General features: G+C 43.5%; 1 protein-coding gene across 1 annotated transcript; it reads right to left on the reverse strand.

The window, feature by feature from the left end:
- Positions 1–4,145: 4,145 nt before the first annotated feature.
- Positions 4,146–12,929, reverse strand: LOC141422523 (spondin-1-like). Its single transcript, XM_074070342.1, has 2 exons — positions 12,422–12,929; positions 4,146–12,299 (listed from the first exon to the last, which is right to left on the reverse strand). Exons 1-2 carry the CDS (start codon positions 12,810–12,812, stop codon positions 12,262–12,264), a joined length of 429 nt encoding a protein of 142 aa, XP_073926443.1. The 5' UTR covers positions 12,813–12,929; the 3' UTR covers positions 4,146–12,261.
- Between the last annotated feature and the right edge of the window lie 10,299 nt (positions 12,930–23,228).

Raw genomic sequence — 23,228 nt, forward strand, 5'->3', positions numbered from 1 at the left:
ACACTAAAACTGGATAAGTCACTGCCTCAACCTTGTAACTTGTAACTCTGCTTTCACACTTAATCCAAACTTCCTGCAGAAATTAGAGTGCATATTTAAATAGTAAATCAAATCATGCATTATTAGAAGTGTAAGACTTCTAATAGCTTTCCACTACACTTAGGATCCAAACCTTACAATGTCAGCTTGCAATTCCTTGCCTCATCTGCTCTGTTCCAAATTCTTGGACTTCATCTCCTACTACCCTTTTTCTCATCCAACAAGCTCCCGTCCCCTAAACACACAGAACTCATTCTACCCCAAGCATTGATGGCTGTCTTTTATTGTCTCCATATAACACAATCTTATCCAGAAACCTTAAGGAATTAGGAAAGAAAAGAGAGGAACAAATTTAGACATGCTGAGACTTCTGTGCCAGCTGGTTTCCCAGCTGAACCAAAGGAACCTGCTTTGTGAGAGGGTGCAGTTGGATGATGCAACTTCAGGCCTCTTTGGATAAGGTCAAAGATATGTGTAAAATGTGTGTAAAGAACCACATACACTGTCTTCATCTCCTTATTAAAAGAGTCATTCATTCATAACTTGAATCTTTAGATGTCAGGGAACAGATAGGACAAGAAAATTGGAGTATATTGAGCTATGTGCCAGACCTTTTAAATATGATTTTGTTGAATCAACAAAACAATGGGTATGTTGGTCCCCATTTCATATAGAAGGAAAGAGGTTCAGTGGAGTCAGGTGACGTCCTGAGGAGCACACAGCTTTGCTAGAGGACACAGCCAGTTTTCACCTAGTGGTAATAAGGAAGGCATTAGGGAAAGTTCTGTTCTTTTAAAAACCACACAGACTGATTTAGGGAAGGTCCACCCTTTCCTGACCCATCCTCTCTGAGCCCAGAGAGCTTCATTTCAATTGCACAAGGTTTGTTAAATTAGAGTGGGAATTTCATCCCCATATATTTAGGGTACCTGAGTATGAGCATAGGTTTATGCATGAGTCACCTACATCCTTCACCATGGGGCCTGAAGGCCACTGGAGACAGGCAGTGATGAGGATTTTCTCCCAACCTCCAAGTTAAGGATGATATGAAAAAACATAAAATAAAGTTCTTCCATTTTTTTCTACACAAGGCACTGTAGCAGGGAGGAGGATCAGAAGAAAACAAACAGGCCTGAGTTCTGATAAGGTAGCAGCATGGGGAAGGGATGTCATAGCAGAGAGATAAAACCTAAGGAATTCAAAGATGAAGAAGGTCACATAGCATTAGGGGTAGAGGGGCACTAAATCACTAGGGAGAAGTAGCTTATAGAATTGCATGTAACCATATATGGGTTAAACCTTGTTTTTTAAAATTTTATTGCCTCTGTAACCTGCCTTCAAGGGTACATAGGGTGAGACCCCTTTGTTCTCAGGGCTCAGCCTTTGGACACGAGTCTGCTGGGTCTGTGTTGGCACAATAAACATTGCTTCCTGCTAAATTGCCTCAGTGTCTCATATCTCAGTTAAAAGCCAGCTGCAACTCTTCTTGGGGGCTTGTTGTCTGGGATTGTGGAGACACATGAGTTATCACCTCCCTTGTCACTGGGATGCATTCCCGTGGACTGCTGGGAGGATGTCCCAACTGGTGCCAATGGACACTTTGATCTGGAGGAGGGATTTATCCTCCCAGTGAGTTGGGGGGAGGCCCTTGGATGCACAACAGACCTGGTGAGGCACAGGAACCAGGAAGGGGAGGGGAGAACAACTTATCAGACAGGTAATAACCAGTGTTCAAACTCAGTCCTGCCTCAGAAGGCAGAAGGGGAGATTGATCACCTCCCAGAGACTACTAGGAACCACCTTTTGGGGTGAAGCTTTGTCTCTCAGGTCCAGGGAGTGGATTGGGAGTAATGTGCTGTGTAAGACTGTGTGAAAGAGCGAGGCTGAGACACAGTCCAGCTGCGAAAGGAGTGAGAAGTTCTGATCCTCCATGGTGAACTCATAAGGTAAGCCCTAACATGGCCTCTGGTCCAGGGTTTATATGGACTCACTTTGGCCAAAGAGATGCCTAAATCCCCACAAGGGGAGTGGCAGGAGACTGATGAAATGGCTGCTTTTCCAAAATCCCTCCCCCTCTGTGTCTGTCTGGCAGGCTGGTAAAGGGAGGAGATGGGCGGAAGCCAGAGTAAGAACACTCCCTTGGAGTGTATGGTTAAAAACTTTAAAAGGAGATTTAATGGACATTATGGAGTTAAGTTAACTCCTAACAAGCTTAAGGTCTTTGTGAAGTGGATTGGCCTGCTTTTGGTGTAGGATGGTCTCAAGGCAAGCATGAGCAGGTCCCTTGACCTGACTGGGAGTGACTGGGGATGGAGGAAAAAAGACACAAAGACATACAGAAAAGCTTGGGACTGGGTGGGTCTAGCATTCCAGATGAGAGCTGCTGGTGACTCCCTCTACCTTCAAGTGCATTTATTTATATATACAGCAAGTGTGGGAAAGCGAGGTGGAGTGCAGGTTGCGTTCTCATGGGTCCAGTCGAGTAGGAGGCAGGAACAGCACAGCTGTGGTATGTTGTTATTTACTGCAGACTATCATGACTACATCAACATGCTCTGTTTTCCCTGCAAGGCAGCCTTGCTGAATCTTGTCTCCCCTTGACTGGGTCCGTGCCTATCAGCCAAGGGGCCCATTGACAGAGACGTGCTCATGCCAAGGTCTAGTCCCTGGGAGAAAAACATTATCAGTCTGGCAAGCCTGGAAGGCTCTGAGGAAGACTATGACAGACTGGGCTCCATCCTACTGGGCCCCCAGGAGCCTATGACCCAAATAAAAATAGGGGGCCATCCCATTGATCTCATGGTGGACACAGGCACTGAACATTCAGTTGTGACTCAACCAGTGGGTCCTCTTTCCAACAAGCACACAACTATTATTGTGGCTACAGGGGCTAGGATTATTCAGTGTTGACATTTCACACCTGGGGAAACTGAGGTTGGGGACTTGTTCCAGGTCACTGGGTTAATAACAGGAAGAGCCAGGAATCAAACACTATCTTATTTCAAAGCTTGTGCTTCTTTGTGCTTTAAGATTCCCTCTCACTTGACAGGAGGTGACACACTTTCTTTTTCCTCTTTCACTCTTTCACTCTTATTTGTCCATCAGATTCTTACTTAGTCATGCTCTTGTGTTAGTCAGACCCTCATATATATGAAAGATATCCAAGAAAACAAGGGAGAAAAGGTTTACATGGGCTCACAGTTTCACAGGTTTCAGTCCATCATGGTAGGGAGACTGTGGTGGAATCACTCTCATCATGCCAGCCCCTTGCTAAGTCTTTGAGAGGGCAGGATGTTCCTGTCACTTTCCTTGGAAGAATATTGCATGGTGAAATATGCCTGTCAGGGCCTTGGCCTTTGAGATTCTCTTTCTTCTCTTGACCCTCTTTCATCTTTCTGTGCCCTTTGTACAAAGTCAAATGAAGCCTACCTTAGAGGAGCTTGCTTGAGAGGACTGACATTAAAAGACCATTACCACCTCTTAAACTCAGCCCTGTTCATTTAGCCAAGCAAAGCATGTGTAATTTTTTAAAATTTCCCTCATGAATCAGTCTCTACATTCCCTTAATAGTCTTTCTCATGTGCTTTAAACTAGCTCCAGTCTGGCTGTCCTGAGCTCTTGCTTCATTTACACTTGAGAATTACCAGTCAATCATAACATGCCTGTGCTGGGAGGATGTATACAAGCACTGCCCAAAAAGTACAAGATATATTAATGGGGTAATGTCAAACTTTTGCTCATCAAAAGACACTGTGAGGAGTGAAAAAGAAAGTCACAGTGTGAAGGAAAGTATTTGACTTTTACCCAAAATATATAAAACACTCTTATAGATCAATAAGAAAAAAGACAACCTAATAGAAAAAAAAAATGGGCAAAAGACCTATTGTGTAATATTTCACAAAAGAAAGTACAGAAATGGGTAATAAACATATGAATATCTCTCACCCTCATTTGTCAACAGGAAAATACAAATACAAACTAAATCCACAATAAAATACTATTGCATATTCACCAGATTGACTAAATGTAAAAGAATTAACTGTGACTTTCACACACTGTTGATGAAAGTAAAAATTAGCATGTTTTCTGGAAAATTCTTTGGCTCTATTTGCTGAAGCTGAGAATACACATATCTAAGGGCCCAGCAATCCCGCTCCAAAATCAACAGAAGTGCATGCATATGTGCACCAAAAGACATGAGTAAGGATATTCATTTTGTCATTATTTGAAGTCACACCCAAGTGAAAACATCCACACCTTCATCTGTAGTAGAAAGGATCTATAAATTGTGTCATATTCATCAAACCAAGTATTTTACAGTAATGACAATGAACAAATTACTGGGACTCCCAACATGTATACATCTCACAAACATAATCCTGAGTGAAAGAACACAAACACAAATACAAATGGTGCAGTAACATCTGTGTGTATTTATATGAAGTTCAAAAATAAGCAAGATAATCTGTTGTGGTTAGAGGTCAAAGTAGCAGTGGGAAAGGGAGGGAGCACAATTGGGGGGGGACAAGGGAAGCAAGTGGAGTGCTGGTCATGTTCTATTTCTTACTTCTTAATCAGCATGCATCAGGTTTCATTGAGAAAATTCCATAAATGAGCACACAGCACTTTGAACAAGTTCAACCCCTCTGTTATTTCCCCATGTTCTACTTCACTAAGCTGTGTGATTTGTGTGATTTGTAACCTTTTCTGTATGTAAGTTATGTTTTGATAAGAAGACTATTAGAATATTTTTCCAAATGTTAAATATTCATCTTCTTGCACATTTATGCAGTGCACTTAAAGAGTTAATTATAAACACATCTTCCAAAATATTGCATTCTTGTAGGTTCTAGAAAACTAAGTTTGTACAGCATCTTATTAAATGTAGCACACAAGATGGAGGCTCTGGAAGTTGAACTCAGTGTGGGGTTTCGCACTATAATTATCAGAGGTAGTGATGTTATTACCCAGTATAATTTAAAGAAAGACAGGAGACCCTATTCTCCACAGAACTCCATTGTGTGACTTCCTACTGAAAGGCACAAATGTACAGCATGTTCTGAGTCTCAGTAACAACTGAAGATGATTGCCTAGCAATAAATAATAGAATCTTGTCACTAATGGCTCCTCCCAAAGTACCAACCAAGAAAGATCATTAAGAGATCCAAAACTTCAAGAAAAATGCTCCAAAGGATGTTAATAAAAGAGGGGGAAATGGCTATTTTTCAATGGAGTCAGCCTGTGAACACAAATGGGGAACTGGTTAAGAGCAAAGATGTAGGGTCCGAATCCCAGAATGACCCCTGGTAAGTTACTTAACTTACCTGTTTCCTCATTCATAAAAAGGAGTTTTATGATCTTTCTTTGCTTATAAGAATGTAGACTGGTTTAAATAATGTCTGGCACAATACCTGGCATTTGTAAAGTGTACAAGAATTGTAAAGAATGATGACATACTGATGAGCATGATGGTGGTGGTGATGGCTGTGAATGAAGAAGATACTGATGAAAGTGATGACTGTAATGAAAGTGGTCATGATGATGAAGACCACTGTGCTCAGCAGCCTGACTAACCAATAGTGAGTTTCAAAGCGCTAGTCTCTCCAAACTTTAATGAGCCAATAGTCTGACCAAAACTCAGATGAACTGCTATCCAAGTCATCTTCTATGCCTACTGACCTCATTAGATCTTGTCCAGATCCGTCACCCTCCCTACTCTGCCTGTTGGATTTCACAACCAGAACCCCCAACCTCAAACAGAAAGGCTGGAATCAGGTCCAAGAGCAATAATATGTCCAGCCTCTGCCATCCACTTGCTATGTCACACCCCAGTCTTCATGCCATACATCTCAACCACAAAGAACTTGAGCTCCCTTTCAACTTATAACCTGCAGTTATAAAGACTGCTGGAGCATTAAGTAAGCCACAGGGGTCTCCTCCCCATTCTTCATCTGTGGGAGCTGCCAGTCCCATGCTGCAGTAAGAAATTGGCACAATTCTGCCCACTCAGCCAGGAGCAGACAGAAGGATTGCCAGTGAGGGGTTGGCACATAGGGAGGCAGGACTGATAACCCAAAGTGAGCAAGTGCATATGCTGTTCCCTGGGATGACCTCCTGCCAATATTCGCAGATTTTCCAGGCAGAGGTAAAATATCTTCTACTCTAAATGAACAATCATGCATATTTAAAATTATCAGGGTCACTTTTATGCAAAGGAAGTAACTAAAATGTCTGGGTTCATTTCCATGTTTATTTTATATAACTTTGAGCAAGGCACTTAACCTCTCTTTTTCTCAACCTTCTTACCTGTAAGCCAGCAGTAATATTATCTCATGTTGTCATTACAATAACTAATGAAAATATAATGGTATGTACAAATGTTTCCTAAATCAACAAAATATCTAAAAATAAATCAGTTTCCTATATGAGATAAGGATCACAATGATCATCATGGTGATTTGCCATGAGGATTTTAAAAAATAACGAACATGAAGCAAATTATAGCATCTGAATGAAAGTTCATTCTTTTCCCCGTGTGTTACCTCATCACAGGATAGCTTATCACCAGATCAAAGTCCTGAGCTGAAGAATGTGTGGATGGGACAAGGAAGAATTGTGCCATTGTTTGGATCTTAACTGTTCCCCAATGGCCCCTGTGTTGAAGGCTTGGGTGTCAGACTGTGGCAGTATTTGGGAAGTGGTCTACTAAAGGTGGGGTTCAGTGGAAGGAAGTTAGTTCACTGAAGGTGTGCACTTGAATGAGATACTGAGACTCTAGGCCTTTCTTCTCTCTCTTTCACTATCCTACTGCCATGTGGTGAATAGGCCTCCTCTACCACATGCTCTCCCATGTTGTACTGTGTTGCCACAGGTCCAAAGCAATAGGGATAAGCAGTCATGGAGTGACACCTCTCAGACCATGACCCAAATAAACTGCTCCTAATCTTAAGTTGAGTATCTCAACTATTTTGTCACAGTAATGGGAAGCTGACTAACACAAATGAGAAGGATACTCCTGGGGAACTGGTAATATGTCAGTCAATATAGATGAGAGCAGGAGGCTTGAGGGGACTCCGAACAGCTCCCCCTCTTCTGACCATGTGATCATTAGGAATGCCACTAATAATCACATCTCCTTCCTGAAATATCAAGTCATAAATGTGACCACCCAGATGGAGTCTGTCTTCCTGTCCATTGCCCTGTGCTGATGACCCAAGCTGGTGGTCCTTCCCCAGGATGCTTAATTTTGGAGTAAGAGGGAAAGAGCTTTTCTTTTAATGACAGAATGAGGTAAGAGGCTCTTCATTGAAAGTTGTTGGAAGCAAACTCCCTGCCATTTGGAGAAAGTTTATCTGTAATAAAAAAACAAATAATTCTGCCTAGAGTATAAGAATTATCAGTAGGCTAAATGTGTCGGTCAGTTTCCTTTGCTGTGACAAAATGCCTAATCAAATCAACTAAAAGGAGGAAAGATTTATTTTAACTCATGATTTCAGTTCATGGTCACCTGGCACCTTTCCTTTTTGGCCTGGGGCAAAGCACAAACAACATGGTGGAAGGGTATGGCTGAGGAAAGATGCTCTCCTTGTGCAGCCAGGAAACACAGAGGAGGTGGGGAGCAGCTATAGGTAAACTATTCCATCAAAGGCACGCCCCCAGTGACCTACTTCCTCCAACCAGGCCCAACTCTTAGTATCTATCACTTCTAATAATGCAAAATAGTCAATCCAGGCTAGGGGTGTAGCTCAGTGTAGACTGCTTGCTTTGCCATGCACAAGCTCTGGGTTCAATTCCCAGCACCAGTGGAAACAGAAAAAGGAATCCATTAATAGATTAATCATTGATTAAGTTAGAGCCCTCATGATCCAATCAGTTCCACAAAGTAACACCTTAGCCTTAGGGGGTATTTCAGATTTAAACCATAACACTAAGAAAACAGTCTTTGTGACTAAACTGAGGCAGCTGAACAGAGGATGACAGTTGGTGTATAAATGTCATTGAGATGAGAGCAGGCTGTTTACTTCAAAACTAGAGTCAGCCTTAGTGAAAAATCCATAAGGATTTCTGAGGGCTCTGTCCTAAGCTCTGACCTGCTCAACATTGTGATCAACTTCTTAGATAAAAACTTATCAGGCCTATTTGTAAAAATTTTGGATAATCCAAAACTAGATTATGTGGATAAATTACAGAATCCAGATTCTATGAATGGACAACCACTTCAAAGATGGACCTCCCAAATGTGCACAGACCCTTCCAATGGCAACAATGTGGGGACAATCTTTAGCACATGGGTCTGTGGGGGACACGATCCATATTCAAACCATGGCAGCTAAGGAGGGCAGCTGGCCTTCCCAGAGAAGGAAGAATTTGAGTTGGCTGCAAGCTCTGTGCAATTCCAGAGAATGACACAGCTGCCAAAACAGCAAACACACGACCTGGCAAGCCTCATACATGCAGTGTACAGGACAGGACAAAAATCGTATCACCATCCTGATCCCATCAAACACATCTGGAGTACAAAGCATGGGAGCATGAACCAGGAATGATTTAAGAATCGGGGCGTGGCATTTTAGTCAGAAAAGAAGCCATGACAACTTCTTATCCACAAATACCTCAAAGGCTGACATATGGCCCAGACCTTATTTTGTTTGATTCCAAAGGCCAAAACCTGAAGGGTATGTGGAAGTTCCATGGGAGACAACAGAGAAGTAAAAATGAGGTCAGCCTTAGTGTCTGAATATGGCTAGGGCTGGGACAGGGAATGACAGAAAACCTGCTCTTAGAAAAGGGAACAGCTCTTGGCCTTTGGTTTGTTGGTTTAAGGCTCTCCAACTGATCCCAATGCATAGCTAGGTTTGGCAACCACCACAAATGGTTCCAAAGAAATTCATTTTAATAAATTGTGTCTGAGTTTGATGGCTCAGCAGTCTCCTTTGCCCTGCTTTTCCATATGCCCAAAGCCTGTGTTGGGTTGGCAGCCCCTTCTCTCTGCCTTTTTGCCTTCTGTTGCTCTGCTTTTCCCCTCTGTACTATCAATGAGGGTGCTTTCCATGGTGCTTACACCTGCCCTCTTCCCTTTCAATGGTCTTCACGCTAGGCCTAGCCCATCTGCTGGTCCCCAACCTCCAGCCACTGCCACTGGGCACTGGACATCTTTTCTCTCTGCTGCCACCACCTGGAGCTCCTTAACTTCTTCTATATGCTCTTCCTTGGAGTCACCTTTCTGTCTGACTGAGATGTGCTTTCCCTATCTTCCATCTGCTGCTAGAGAGAGAGAGAGAGACAGAGACAGAGACAGAGAAAAACAGAGACAGATCTAACATTAGGCCTTTTGGGGTTCGAATGCTATGCTGATTTTTTTAAACAATAATGATCAAGTGGCTGCTATATCTTCTGGGTGCTAGAGATAAAAAGGCCAATAAGAGAGACAAAGTCCTTGCTCTCTTAAAGTTTGTATTCTAGCTAAAGGAGGTAGATGATAAGCGATAATTTCAGTCAGTGCTTAAGGGCAATGAAACAAATGAATCAGGCAAAAGTGATTGGAAAGATAAAGTGGTAGTAAGAGAGGCCTGGTTAGAGGTGACTTAACAAAGACTTAAAAGACAAGGAATCAACATACAAAGGTCTGGAGACAAGAACTGCTGGCTTGGAGGAGGAACAAGTACAAAGGTACTGAGGTAAAAATGAACTTGGTGTGTTTGAAAAATTCAAAGGACCCTGTTGCTGCTTCTGTGACAAAGATAAGGAATAGGAGGAAGAGGAGGAGGAGAAAGAAGAAGAGGAGGAACAGGAGGAAGAGGAAGAGGAGGAAGAGGAGGTGAAAAATGAGAAGGAGGAGGAGGGAGAGGAAGAGGAGAAGGAGGAAAAAAAGAAGGAGAAGGAAGAGGAGGAGGAGGAGGAGCAAGTGGAGAAGTTGGAGGAGGAAGAGAGGCAACAGATGGGTTCCCTGTAGCACCTGGAATAACCATTCAGTTCCACATACTGCTTCTGAGTCTGTACACCTTCCCCCTCTACTATCCCACAAGTTTTGGTTAGTTCTTGGAACCCCTCCCTGATCTTCCTCTTTCTCAGGCAGTCCATGAAGCAGATTCACAAATATCTACACCACACTGCAGATGAACCCATTCCCCATGGGTCTCCTAGGCCTCAAACAAATCAGTAGATGGGTTAGGCTACCATTTAAGTTTCCCTAGACTCTTCATGGCAGATTTGAATACTCTGTGCAGGTTAGTAACCTTGTGTATGTTAGAATTTCCAGAGGACTTATGGTGTTGTCTGTCATCTTACTCCCTGTCTTCTCCTATCTGAGCCTCAGCTCCAGCTCAGTCAAAACATTCTGAAAAAAAAAGTAACATTTTATACCAGCAAGTGCTGTGCAGCATCGGGAAGAGCTTTTATGTGACATAGTGAGTTTCCTAGCACTGTAGCCATCTGGGTGCATTTGGAATAATCAAACATAGCTGCATATTGGGTGGGTGGCAAGAAGGAGAAAGAGAAAAAGAGGGAGGAGAGGAGATTGATTAAAATTGATTCTGGCGCTTGTTACTCCACTCACTGTATTAAGTGTCTGCATGAGCAGGAGATGTGATCCTCCCTCACCAACACGTAGTGGACTTTGCACTTGCGTGTTAGTGTCTAAGCAGGAGCAAAACAGTGGTTTTATCTGCTGCTCAGTTGAAGACACATGGATCTTTTCCTATGTCGGAAGGAAAATGAGAATACTGGACTTAAATCAGGCCAGACTGGAGCTGGTATCTGTGTTATATTTGATATATAATTTCAAAGGATCTTTAAGGAATAGTTTTGGCTTATGTATTTTCCATTTTCCATAGGCCTCTTGAATCTAAGCCTTAAGTAGGGTAGGACTGTACTATACTCAAATTATTTCCACCATTTTCATTCTGAATGTCTAACCCAATGTCTTTTTCTTTTCTTCTTTCCAAACCATCTCCTTGCTTTCTTGCTTTTTTCACTTCTCCTTCACTCCTTTCTTTCTCTTTTTTTCCTGCTACTTCCTTTATTGTGGGAGAAGGGGAGAAAGAACAGAACAGGTTGCCTACACACATGTGCATAAACACATACACATGAGTGAATAACACACTCTTGCACACACACTAGCACACACACTGCCAACACTCTTCTTCCACCCATACATGTAGCAGAAATATCAGCTTACACACTATAGACTAGACCCTCATGGAAGGCCTTTCATTGAATGAGAACTTGAAACACTGTTTTTACATGACTGGTATTAATACATGTGACAGAGAAGCCAATTGTCTCCTCAAATCCATTTCCTGACTTTTTGTTTTTTGAGACAGAGTCTCAATATGTAGCCCAGGCTGGCCTTGAACTCAATATCCTACAGCCTGTGCCTCCAGAGTGCTGGGATTATAGGTGTGTACCACTATGCCTGCTCCTACTTTATGGTCTTGAAAAATAAAATTTTCCCTCAAGTGGGAAGCGACATGCACAGTTTAACCTATATTTCCCAGTCTCCCTAGCAGCTGAGTGTGGCTACATGAGTAAATTTTTACCAAAAGAGTGTGTTTTGAAGGTATGGGTGCACATCATTCAAATAAAGCACTTGTCCTCTATTTTTATCCCTGTTCTCTGTACTGCATGAGACTGGAACTCAGATGGGAGGGAAATGGACAGGCCATAGCCATCACAAGGCAGTGCTCTCTAAGGAAATCACGGATTCCCCCTCATATGGGGACCCTATCAGGGTTCTTTGAGGACCCCTGTTCCACAACTGGAACCTCCCCTGGAAATCCAAGGTCCTGTCCCTTGCTCAGGAGCACAATAGAGTGTTGGGGGTTATTTCCAGCAACCCTTCTGAAGAGCTTCAGACTCATCCTGCCCTCCTGGAGCCCCAGGATCAGTTAGGTAGAAGCCAAGTCCCTTTCCCTGAAGGGACCAATCCAGGGAAGCCTGAGTGACCTTCCTGCTCTGAAGCAGTCTTAGAGAAAGTGGTCTTTTTCCTTCAGGGATGAAAGCGAGGTGCTTCCTTGCTGGGAGAAGCCAGTGTCCCCTCCTCTCCAGACCCCGACCTGGGGAAAGTCGAGTCCATTTTCCACCTTCCTCTGGCCAGGGTTGAAACAGGGCTCCCTCCCATTCATGCAGGTGTGATGCGCGGTTCCACTATAGCCCCTGCCTGGGAACCGCGCGTTGGAGGTCAGCTTGCTTCTTCTGTCTGCTGTCTTCTGGATGGGCTGGACGTCAGTCTGCGATCAGCACAGAGCTGGCGGCCAAAAGGGCTGAGGGCAGCAGAGACAGAAAGGCACTTCAGGGGCTGCGTCCACACTATGCACGCCAAGACTGCGCGCCCTCCTCTGTCACCGCGCGGCCAGCACAACTAACGCCACCGCAGGCCACTTACCGTGGTAGCTGCTTCCAGGCTTGCAGATGTCGAGGTCGCCCTCCACACGGAGGCTGAATTCGGTACAGCCCTCGCGCCGCGTGCCCTGGACATGCAAGATGGGCGACAGCAGCCTTCCGACTTGGCCGCATGGTCTAAGGTCGCCTTGGAGAAAGCCAATGCCACGGCCAGGGGCAGCGTCAGGGCCACGAACCAGACTGCGGCTTAGCCTCAGGTGCCCCAAGGCAGTCTCATCTTCAAGGACCCCCCCCCCCAACTCAGTTCTGGTGTCGCCGATCCTCTCCAAGCAGACTTCTGTCTGAAATGGTCCACGGGGGGGCGGGGAGTGAGACTTGGAGGAGCCCTGGTGGCCAGTGGGAGCTTGGAGCGGCGCTGGATGCTCAGAGACCATGCCCGTCTTGGTTTGGTGGCTGCGAAGCAGCGCTGTGCTGCGCTGAGCCTAGCAGGGAAGCAAGGCAGGGAGCCAGCAAGCCCAGGAGCCAGGGAGTCAGGGAGCAGCGCGAGGAGGGGAGGGCGCAGCGAATGAACAGGAGGAGAGAGGGCTGGTTTTGCCCAGATTCCTGAGCTCAGCACTGTTTGGTCTAGAGTTGGAGATTAGCGGTGATGTCGGTGTTTATTTTGTGGCCCTGGGGAAAATCATGGGATGCAGGGACACGCCCCGCGGGTTGGGTTCTGTCCCACCACCAAGGCTGCTTCCACAGTCTCAAACTACATATTGAGCCCCATGGACCAAGGTGGAAGGAGGAGGAAAAGCCTGCGAACGTTTATTAAGCACCTACTCTGTGCACAGCTATGCTACGTGGCTGGCTTGCTGCATCAGCACACGTGTAAGTTCTCACTGCACACAATGAACATTGTGTTATTTCACTGGTTTTGTACAAGAGCCAAATGCAGAGGGCCAGGTTAGATGCCCTGACTCACTGGCCCTGTAGGTTTTCCCATGGCCACATTGGATCAGGTCAGTCTGGGTGATGAGAAAGAAGCCAGAGAACTCAATGCCTGGGGTCACAATGCTTTGGGAGATGTATAAAAATGTTTTCTTTCAAAGAAGGAAAAGAAAAAAAAATTTAGGTTGAAGAAAATGTTTTGCTGTATAATATTAATATGCTTGTCTTTATACCCTCAGAGTCATAAAATGGGATATTTAATATTTTATGAAGGAAGGATCCCACAAAGACAAAAAATAAAGGCCTACAGCCCACGAAGGTCCTCCTTCTGCCCTAGAAAGCAGTTTTGAAAGGGTCATAGAAGAGCCTGTGCTGTCTTAGTTTAGATTTTAGTGCAGGTTCTCATTTCCCAGGGACCGTTTTGGGGAGATGTACAAAGCTTGGGGACATTCTAGAAGGGCCTCGGGCACTAATCAGAGCCCAGAGGGGTGAAGACCCCAAGGCAGGAATGTCTCCCATTGTTTCCAGTGAAGAGACCTGAATCCAGCCTCAGTCCTGCCACTCACACACTGTGAGACTTAGGCAAGATCACCTCTCCAAGCTTGTTGCAGGTGGGAGTGTGTGTGTGTGTGTGTGTGTGTGTGTGTGTGTGTAAGAGTGGTGCTACTAACCCCCTTCTTGGGTGGTATTGCTTTAGAATTCAGTGAAATGCCTCATGTAAAGCAGTCCATGTGGTTTCCAGTGCTTCCCCAGCCTTAGGGCTACCTCTCCTCCCCAGACCTCCATCAGTGCACATAAACACACACACACATTCCTGCTTCTTCTCAGGGCCTCAGCACTCTTTAAGTGCTTCCATTTACTCACCAATTTCTTGGTATATGAAGGCGTAGCTCACGTGATAGGGAGCAAACCTGAAGACCTGAGTTCAAACCTCACTACCTCCAAATAAATAAACCAAAAATCTCGCCAAAATCTCCTTTGCTTTGCTTTCCGGATCACACTGTTTTTCTTTTACATCACTACAAACAGCCAGAAGGAGCCATCTGCATTGGCTGCCCACTGACTCTTTCCTGCCCTCTGATTCCTTAGTCCTTGTACACTAACTGGCACTGTCAACTGGGCACTTTCTTCCAGAGATCACAGGAGAAGGAAGCCCTTGCTGAAGCACTTTCTTCCAGAGATCACAGGAGAAGGAAGCCCTTGCTGAAGCCTGTTATAACTTTTCAGCCCTGAGGCAAAGCTGGAGAACTAACTTACCCTCAGCAGCACCAGCTAACCAGCTCTGCTTTATGGAGGTGACACTCAGATCCTCCCTGTGCCCTGAATGAATTAACACCATCTTCCCTCAATTAGCTCAGAGCTCATGCCTGGTTACATGTTGCAAGTTCCCATTCACCTAGCAAGCTTTCTTTTTGGGTAGATTTAGAACCAGGCTCTGTGCTGAGTGGTGGGCACAAGAGGGAACAAAAATTCATTCACTCATTCATTCATGTTGAAGACTGCCCATGTGCTCAGTACTGGGATACAAGACAGAGATGTAACTTGCCTTTGTGGTCTTATAGTCCTGTGAAAAGGCAAATATTAATTGCATCATTATATGAAAATTTCAAATTACAATTGTGATAAATGCTACAAACCAAAACCAGTGGTTTTAGAGAGCATAATTGGTGTTATATCAGAGGGTAGTAAATTGCAGAGAGAAATAAAATGTCACCCTTGTCTTCCGCAAGTCTCATTCCCTATATATGTGCTCTTTGAACATCTTTTCATTTACATCAACATGTTCAAATTTAAATTGGAGGTGGGTGGGCCTGGAACAGGCAGAGAGATAACATTTGATTTTTTTATTGGACATTGACAGGAAAAACCATGTGAGGTAGGTGGACTCATTCCACCACCACCACCACCCCCAATTTCCAGATTAGGAACAAATAAAATTACCTGTCTAGGTAATGTGCCATGCCAGTGATGGAAAGAGCCAGATTTCTTTACTTATTTGATGTTTGAACTATAGCCCAGGCTGACCTCAAATTCACTATGTAGCCTAAGTTGTCCTCAAAATTGCAATCCTCCTGCTTCAGCTTCCCAAGGACTGGGAGTGCAGGTGTATATCACCACAGCCAACCAAGAGCCAGCATATAAACTAGGCCTGACTAACACCAAATTGGGGTAGTTGCAATAACCTGGTGTTGGCCTCATCATCTGGGATGTGACTACAGGCTCCAATCAGCCCACCAAGGTCCTCCCTGCTTGATTGGCCTCTCAGTTCAGGCACTTCTTGTTTCATAGGCTCCAGCCACAACTTTTCAGTTTTTAGAACTTTTGCCTATGCTGTTCCCTGAGCCTGGGATCTTCTAAGCCTCTGTGTTCTTCCTTGCTCACTGGCCTCTGCCAACTGACTCCTGTGTAAAGGCACTTTCTCAGAGAAGCCCCTCTTGATTTCTTGGAATAGACCTTTCTACTAACACTGTCCTAGAACACAGTACATTTTCTTTTAATGCTCTCAATAATTATATTTACATATTCATTTTATGTTTGATTTTTTAAATTTTGTTTTTGTTCAGCATTTGCCTCCATCACTAAATTCTAAGCTCCACAAAGGCAGAAATGTCTAGGGGTTCACCACTGTATCCTGTATGCATAATGCAGTGCATAGTAGTTGGAGGGTGTTTATAAATATTTATTCTCTGCAAGCCAGTTGGCCCATAGTTATAATCCCCAGCTATAGGGGAAGTGTAGGTAAGAGGATCTTGGTCCGAAGTTGACCTGGGTAAAAAGTGAAAGAAGCTTATCTCGAAGATAATTAAAGCAAAAAGGTCTACAGGCATGGCTCAAGTGGTAGAATGCTTGCCTATCATTCTAACACCACCATATTTCCCCTCCCTTGCTGGTTGCCCTCTGGTTCAGCCCATGTTTCAGTTTGGCTTTTAAGGCCCTCCACATCTGGCCTCATTGCATCCATCTGGTTTGATCACCCAGCAGCTGCCCAGCTGGGTTCCCTATATTCTCTGCTATAAGTATTGTCTTAGCAACTTTGCGAGCACCCTACTTTGTGCTGAGTGATGACCAGATAATACCTAAAACACTCCTTCCTTCTGCCTGTTTAAACTCTCCACCACAGACTGAATTCCTACAGTCTCTCCTTCTTTGGACTTCAACAGAACTCCAGTCATCAGTTAGGAGAAAAGTTTCATATTTTGACTATTGTGTCCCAAGAACTAATTCATGTGTGTATGTCTCATCTCCTAGTAATGAATCCAGCTTATGTTCTGCTTAATTTCCTGCTCAGATGTTTTGTTCTGTTGTAAAATACACTGGACTTTAAGAAACCTCTTTCTAGTTTTGTAGTAGAAGGCAGACCTGATGTTAGTTGTTAAGGTGGTAGGGTGTCAGCTAGAGAAAGTCATTTAGCCAAGGCAGCTAATTCACTTTATCAGTGTGTGTGTGTGTAGATAGGTCCCTCAAGGAAAGAGCTGGGGCTCTGATTCTCCAAGAAAAAAAAATCCTTTGATTGGTAGGAGGTGAGATCATCCACTTGATGTTTTTCCTTTTCCCTTTCTTTCTTCCTTTTTCTTTTTCCACCTTTAAGAGAGAAGGAAAAAGCCATTTTCTAGATTCTAGTGTTCTTCTGAGTATGGTCATGAACGTGAGCATCAGGTGTTTCCTTCAAATGCAGATGTCAAAATCCCATCCCAGACACACTGAATCTGCACTTTGAACAACTCACATGAAGTTTAAGAAACCAGTGCCTTGCTGAGCACCAGTGGGTCATGCCTGTAATCCTAGCTACTCAGGAGGCAGAGATCAGGAGGATCACAGTTCAAAGAGAGCATGGTCAAACAGTTCAGGAGACCCTATCTCAAAAAATAAAAAACCATCACAAAATAGGGATGTTGGGGTAGCACAAGGTGTAGGCTCTGAGTTCAAGCCCCAGAACTGCAAAAAAAAAAGAAAGAAAGAAAAAGAAAAAGAAAAAGAAACCAATGCCCTGGAAGCTTGCAATTCCCACCAGAAGCGCAAGGGTTCTGGCTGAATGTTCTGTGTTTCCACTGTGGGAATCCAGGAGTTCCTGGGAAGTCACAGGGTGTGTCTAAACTGTTTTAACTACAAAGCAGGGAAGAGTAAAGCCAGTCTTGTCTCCCTTCTGGGATTTTGAGGAATGAATGAGCAACTGAGATAGCAACATGTAAACTTCAAAGTAATTCATCAAAATTATCATCACCACAAGTTATCATCACCAAGTTATCATTACTATAATTATTTTATTTATTTAGACAAGAATCCAGAAATGGTATGTCTTTGTTTCTCTAATTTATAGAATTTAATTGGAAGTTTGATAGCACAAAATATCTAGATATAAAAAGCAGATTGACAATAAAGGAAGTTGAAAGGCTGAGCAATTGATTGGTAATATGAGAAAAGCTCAGAAACTTTGCATATTAGCTATGAAGTTTTGAGACAAATGTTATGAATAGATATAAAATTTAAACAAATCCTACAAGTTAAGACATTAGTGGACTTAGAGGCAATTTTTTCAGTATCTGCTGTGTTCCAGGCATTGGCCAAATCAAGTTTAACTACATCACCTTTGGAATTCTGAATCTGATTGGGTCCATCCCACAATTTTACCCAAGGAATGATTTTCTCCAGCCACCTGAGCTCTCCAGTCCTTTTGCCCTTCTCTCTACTCTCTGGAGCATTCCTCTACCTGTTTTCCATTGCCAGATCCAGATCACAATTCGAGAATATCAAGAGACCCTCCCTCTTTAAAATTTTCAGCATTCAATTTATTCCTTCTCATTGTACCTCCATCATCTATGTAGCCTCCAATCATGCACCTGCAGCCACAGTGGACTCTGAAACTGGTTCTCCAGCTTGCTGTCCATCCTGACTCTTGCTATAGGTGTGGGAGATTAGAAAGTCTGATCTGATGATTTAGCCATTGCTCCAACCTCCCATAGGTCAATGAACTTGGCCTCCCTCCATATCTGCAGCATTGGCTTAGAAAATCTTGATCACTCACCAGCCCTCTCTTATTCCATTTCCAACTCTCCCATTTCCCCCCTCCCTTGCTTTGACTCCTCTATGTCACTGAGGCCTGCAACTAATTAATCACTTCTGATATTCCAAGTCCATCTTGTCAGTTCTTTCCCCTCCCCATCTGGATACCCTGCTTGATGATTTTAACTGCCTCTCTAGTAACCCTCTTCTTATCACCAGATCAACCATGCAAAGCAATAGGATTATTCCAGATTCTGAGTTCTGCTGCATAAAACCTGATAACCTACCACTTGCTCTGCTTCAAACTCCTGAGTACTTTCTTCAAGTACAGTTCTTAGAGTTATTCCTAATCAATTTCCCTGCCCATTCTTCTTGGGCCCTATCTCTTTCTTCTAGTTCCTACTGTGTGTCAAGCCTGCTGTGCCACACTTACTATCCTCAGTCTTCTGGAAGTAACCTGCTCTCATATTTCACTCCTTCAGTAGTGGATGTTAGGCATTAATGCCCTCAGATCTCCACATCTCCACCTTCCAAGGCTTGCATGCTTGTCTTCATTCCTTACTGCCTTCTGTGGGACACTGATCTAGCTATTATCCTCTTTGTCTTGTATTTCTGCTTCCCTTCCTGTCCATGTTCTTGCCTGCAGACACAAGTAAGCCTCCACCCTCTTAGGAGGGGAGCTGCAGTGGGGGGTTTGGAGATGATTCTAGATATGAAACTGCCCTGTCTCCCTCTTCATATCTTCCCGTGTTGTTCCTGCTACCTCAGTTTCTACTCATTTTTTCATGCTGTGTGGTTTGAAATTTGCATATATCACTTGATTGAAACTGCTTGAACAAAGGTCACCTAATTTGCATCCATGAGAGTTGTCTGAATTAAAATAGCAAAAGCTGTAACTTAGGGCTCTGTCATCCTACAACAGAAAGGCAGCTCACCACTGGGAGAAGCTAAACAGGGCAGTGCATGGAGGAAGACTTTCCAGGGCTTAGATCTGGGCTCAACCTGGAGCCCTCTCAGTCTCCCTGCTTTGGCTTTGTGAAGTTGTGTGTGCACTGTGTCCAGATGCAGTGCAGCATGTCGGGTGCAGCTGTCAGCAGCTCCCAAGAGCAAGCGCTTGCAAATCCAGTCATGACATACCCAGGCATAGCCCACGTTCCCATGTTTATTATTTTTTAAAATTTTTATTGTATTCATATGTGCATACAATGTTTGGGTCATTTCTCCCCCCTTTTCCCCACCCCCCTCCCTTACCCCCCCCTCCCCCTCACCCCCTCGCTACCTGGCAGAAACTATTTTGCCCTTATCTCTAATTTTGTTAAAGAGAGAGTATAAGCAATAATAGGAAGGAACAAGGGTTTTTGCTAGTTGAGATACGGATAGCTATACAGGGAGTTGACTCACATTGATTTCCTGTGCATGTGTGTTACCTTCTAAGTTAATTCTTCTTAAACTAACTTTTTTTCTAGTTCCTGGTCCCCTTCTCCTATTGGCCTCAGTTGCTTTAAAGTATCTGCTTTAGTTTCTCTGTGTTGAGGGCAACAAATGCTATTTAGTTTTTGAGGTGTCTTACCTATCCTCATACCTCCCTTGTGTACTCTTGCTTTCTCATGTGATCAAAGTCCAATCCCCTTGTTGTGTTTGCCCTTGACCTAATGTCTGCATATGAGGAAGAACATATGATTTTTGGTCCAGCAGCATAGCAACTAAGAGATAGCATAGATAAATGGGACTTCATAAAACTAAAAAGCTTCTGCTTAACAAAAGAAATGGTCTCTAAACTGAAAAGACCACCCACAGAGTGGGAGAAAATATTTGCCAGCTACACATCAGACAAATGACTGATAACCAGAATATATGGGGAACTTAAAAAACTAAATTCTCCCAAAACTAATGAACCAATAAAGAAATGGGCAAGTGAACTAAACAGAACTTTCTCAAAAGAAGTAATTCAAATGGCCAAAAAACACATGAAAAAATGCTCACCATCTCTAGCAATAAAGGAAATGCAAATTAAAACCACACTAAGATTCCACCTCACCCTTGTTAGAATAGCCATCATTAGCAACACCACCAACAACAGGTGTTGGTGAGGATTCGGGGGAAAAAGGAACCCTCTTACACTGCTAATGGGAATCTAAACTAGTACAACCACTCTGGAAAAAAAATTTGGAGGCTACTTAAAAAGCCAAACATTGATCTACCATATGATCCAGCAATACCACTCTTGGGGATATACCCAGAAGAATGTGACACAGGTTACTCCAGAGGCACCTGCACACCCATGTTTATTGCAGCACTAGTCACAATAGCCAAGTTATGGAAACACCCATGTTTCTCTTGCTGTTAATCTGACAACCTGACTCACACAGACCCACATTTTTGAAGTTCTGGGAACTTCACGGCTTAGGCCACATGACCATGGCACACTATTGCCACCTGGCGACAAGGATCTGAATATGCAGCAGTGTTCAGTAAGGACTAACACCCAAGGTCACCTCCCTGGATCTGTTTTAGAATAGATTGTTCACTCTTTGCAATTAGAGTCATTCAACTGCATTTAGGATAACGTTTTTGCAGAAAATAGGTTCTTAGTGTATTTTTGTGAAATTTAAGTTTTTCATTCATTCAGTAAACATGTATTGGTTGACTAGGAGGAGGTAATACAAAGAAAAATAAGATACAATTTCTGCCTCCAAGAAGCTGTAGAGAAACTATCTATTTGTAAAATAGATAGCTTTAAAAGTAGATATCTGAAAAATGAAGCATCATATGTACTAAATATCTGTAAACAGGAGTTCAGAAAAGGGAGTGACCAATTGTGACCAGGCAAAGATGACATCAGAAGAGGTGTTCAACACCCTCTGGAATGTAGACAAGGGGAATGAGTGGTGTAGGCAGAGATGTACCAGACTAGCTGGCACAAAGATACAGAGGTAAGACAAGAAGTGTCCTTGGGATAATAGAATGGCTGTTTCAGTGGTGCTGTTTAAGGATGGATTGTCTGGGCCAGGGAAACATGGCAATTGTCTTTCACAGTAGTTCAGTGGAGAGTCACTGGCCAATGCCAGAGAGGAAGGGATGACTTAGAGGATGTTTAGGAGGTGAGTTGGGGTGGGGACAGGGTGTGCAAGAGTGGAGGAGAGAGTTAGAGATGGTTCTGAGTATTCCTGCGTGAGCCACTATTGGGGTGGGGTCAATGGTAGTATAATTATCTGAGATAATGACTCAAGAAAAGAAGCCAGGGGCCTATGGAAATGAAGATGTGTGAGCTGATATATTCTATTGTGGCTATGTCACCTTAAATGAGTCTTTCAAAGTGGGGTGTATAGTGGACTGTCAAAGACAGTAGGTTTCCAGCTTAGGAGATAGAGCTGGACACAGAGAGCTTGGAGCTGGTAAGGTACCCCACGCTTCTTTTCAGATTCTCTCAAGGCTCAGCCATCCTGTGTTGTTCCTTGCTCCCATCCTCCTTCTGCCATAATGAGAAATGCTATATCTGTGTTTGTGTGCTACAATAAAAAGCACCTTTTTTCTGCCTTCCAATTAACTGTGGCCTAACTTTTGCATTTCTCCCAGTCTGGAAATATAATTCCTGAAGTGTTAGGTTTACCATTTAGCTGTGGATTTAAATAAGCTTTCATCCAATTGTTACTTCAAATGTACAGCCCAAATAGCTAGGATCTGGGGATGGAGAAAGAAATCAGAAAAGAATCCAACCTCTAAACTTATTTCTCTCAGGTCTGAGGAGCCAAGACTGCAGGTTCGAGCTTTAAGAAGGAGTAAGAATAAAATACATTTTTTCATTCCACAGACAGTGGTGACATTGATAGTACTCAATCCTTTATTGGATCCCTGAAGGATAGGAAGGTAGTCCTTCTGTCTACAAAGGGCCTGCCATGTTCACAGCTGACTGTTTGTATCATGCCTATTATGGGTCAGACAGTTGTTTCAATGCTGTCCACACAGAAGTTCATCTCATCCTCATGGTAACCTTTGTGACAGGTGCTTTGCTTATCCTCAATTTGCAGGTGAGTAAACTGGGACATAGAGCAGTTAGGTGACTTGCTTGCCCAAAGTCACACTCTATTTTAGTATCAATGAAGATCTGTAAGAGACACATCAGTGTCAATTAAGGACCAAGACAAATGGCATCTGTGCTTCTCATGGAATTCATGAAGCTTAACTCCCTCAGGCTAGAGTGGTCTGAATGTTTTAGGGAGGCACTGGGACTTGATGGATGAGTGGGATTTGGAGAGAATCTGGAAGAAAGTGTCCTAAGCAGTGCAGCACATTTGTGGTGGTCATCACATTGCAATGGGGACAGAGTTCTGAGGAGCCTCAGGCACTGGGGTTCCTCTCAAGAAGTTTTAAGGGTGAAATGAACTTTAGTTCTCAGCTCCATGCATTTTCATGCAGAACAGGAGCCAGAACTCAGAGTGCTTTCATCAGACTCCACTCACTCATGAAACTTACATTTCTTTTTTATCTCTGTTCCTGCTTTCTTAATAAGGCCTGGCATTTCAGATGCTGAACTTTTAGAAAGATTCTTATGCAGATTGGCAGCTCCCTTCCTTATCCTTGAAAGCATAGCTCAAATGGCACCTCTGAGAAGACTTTGTTGACAACCTTAGGCAGTCACTCCTGTATGCATTAGGTACCTTGTGCTCATTGATCACATGGGAGCATCATCCCCTTCATATCTTGTTATTTCTCACAAGACCCTAGAGTTCTTAAAAAGTAGAACAGTTTCTTTCACAACCTTGCACTGTGGTTGTACACAGTGGATACTCACTAAGGATCTACTGAAAGAATAAATGAATGAATGGATCAAAGAATGAATGAGTGACCACTGATCTATTATCTGAAGCCTCATCAGATCTAACCCTTATCTCTAGTATGAATCCTGTCTATAAAACCAA

The sequence above is a fragment of the Castor canadensis genome, chromosome 4, assembly GCF_047511655.1.
Source record: "Castor canadensis chromosome 4, mCasCan1.hap1v2, whole genome shotgun sequence".
NCBI lineage: Eukaryota > Metazoa > Chordata > Mammalia > Rodentia > Castoridae > Castor > Castor canadensis.

Bases quoted from the DNA above. Each gene is read 5' to 3' on its own strand.
- LOC141422523 (XM_074070342.1), bottom strand. From the start codon at position 12,812: ATGGTCTCTGAGCATCCAGCGCCGCTCCAAGCTCCCACTGGCCACCAG. The intron at 12,300-12,421 runs GTAAGTGGCCTG...TGCTGCCCTCAG, and splicing joins GCCTGGAAGCAGCTACCACG to CCCTTTTGGCCGCCAGCTCT.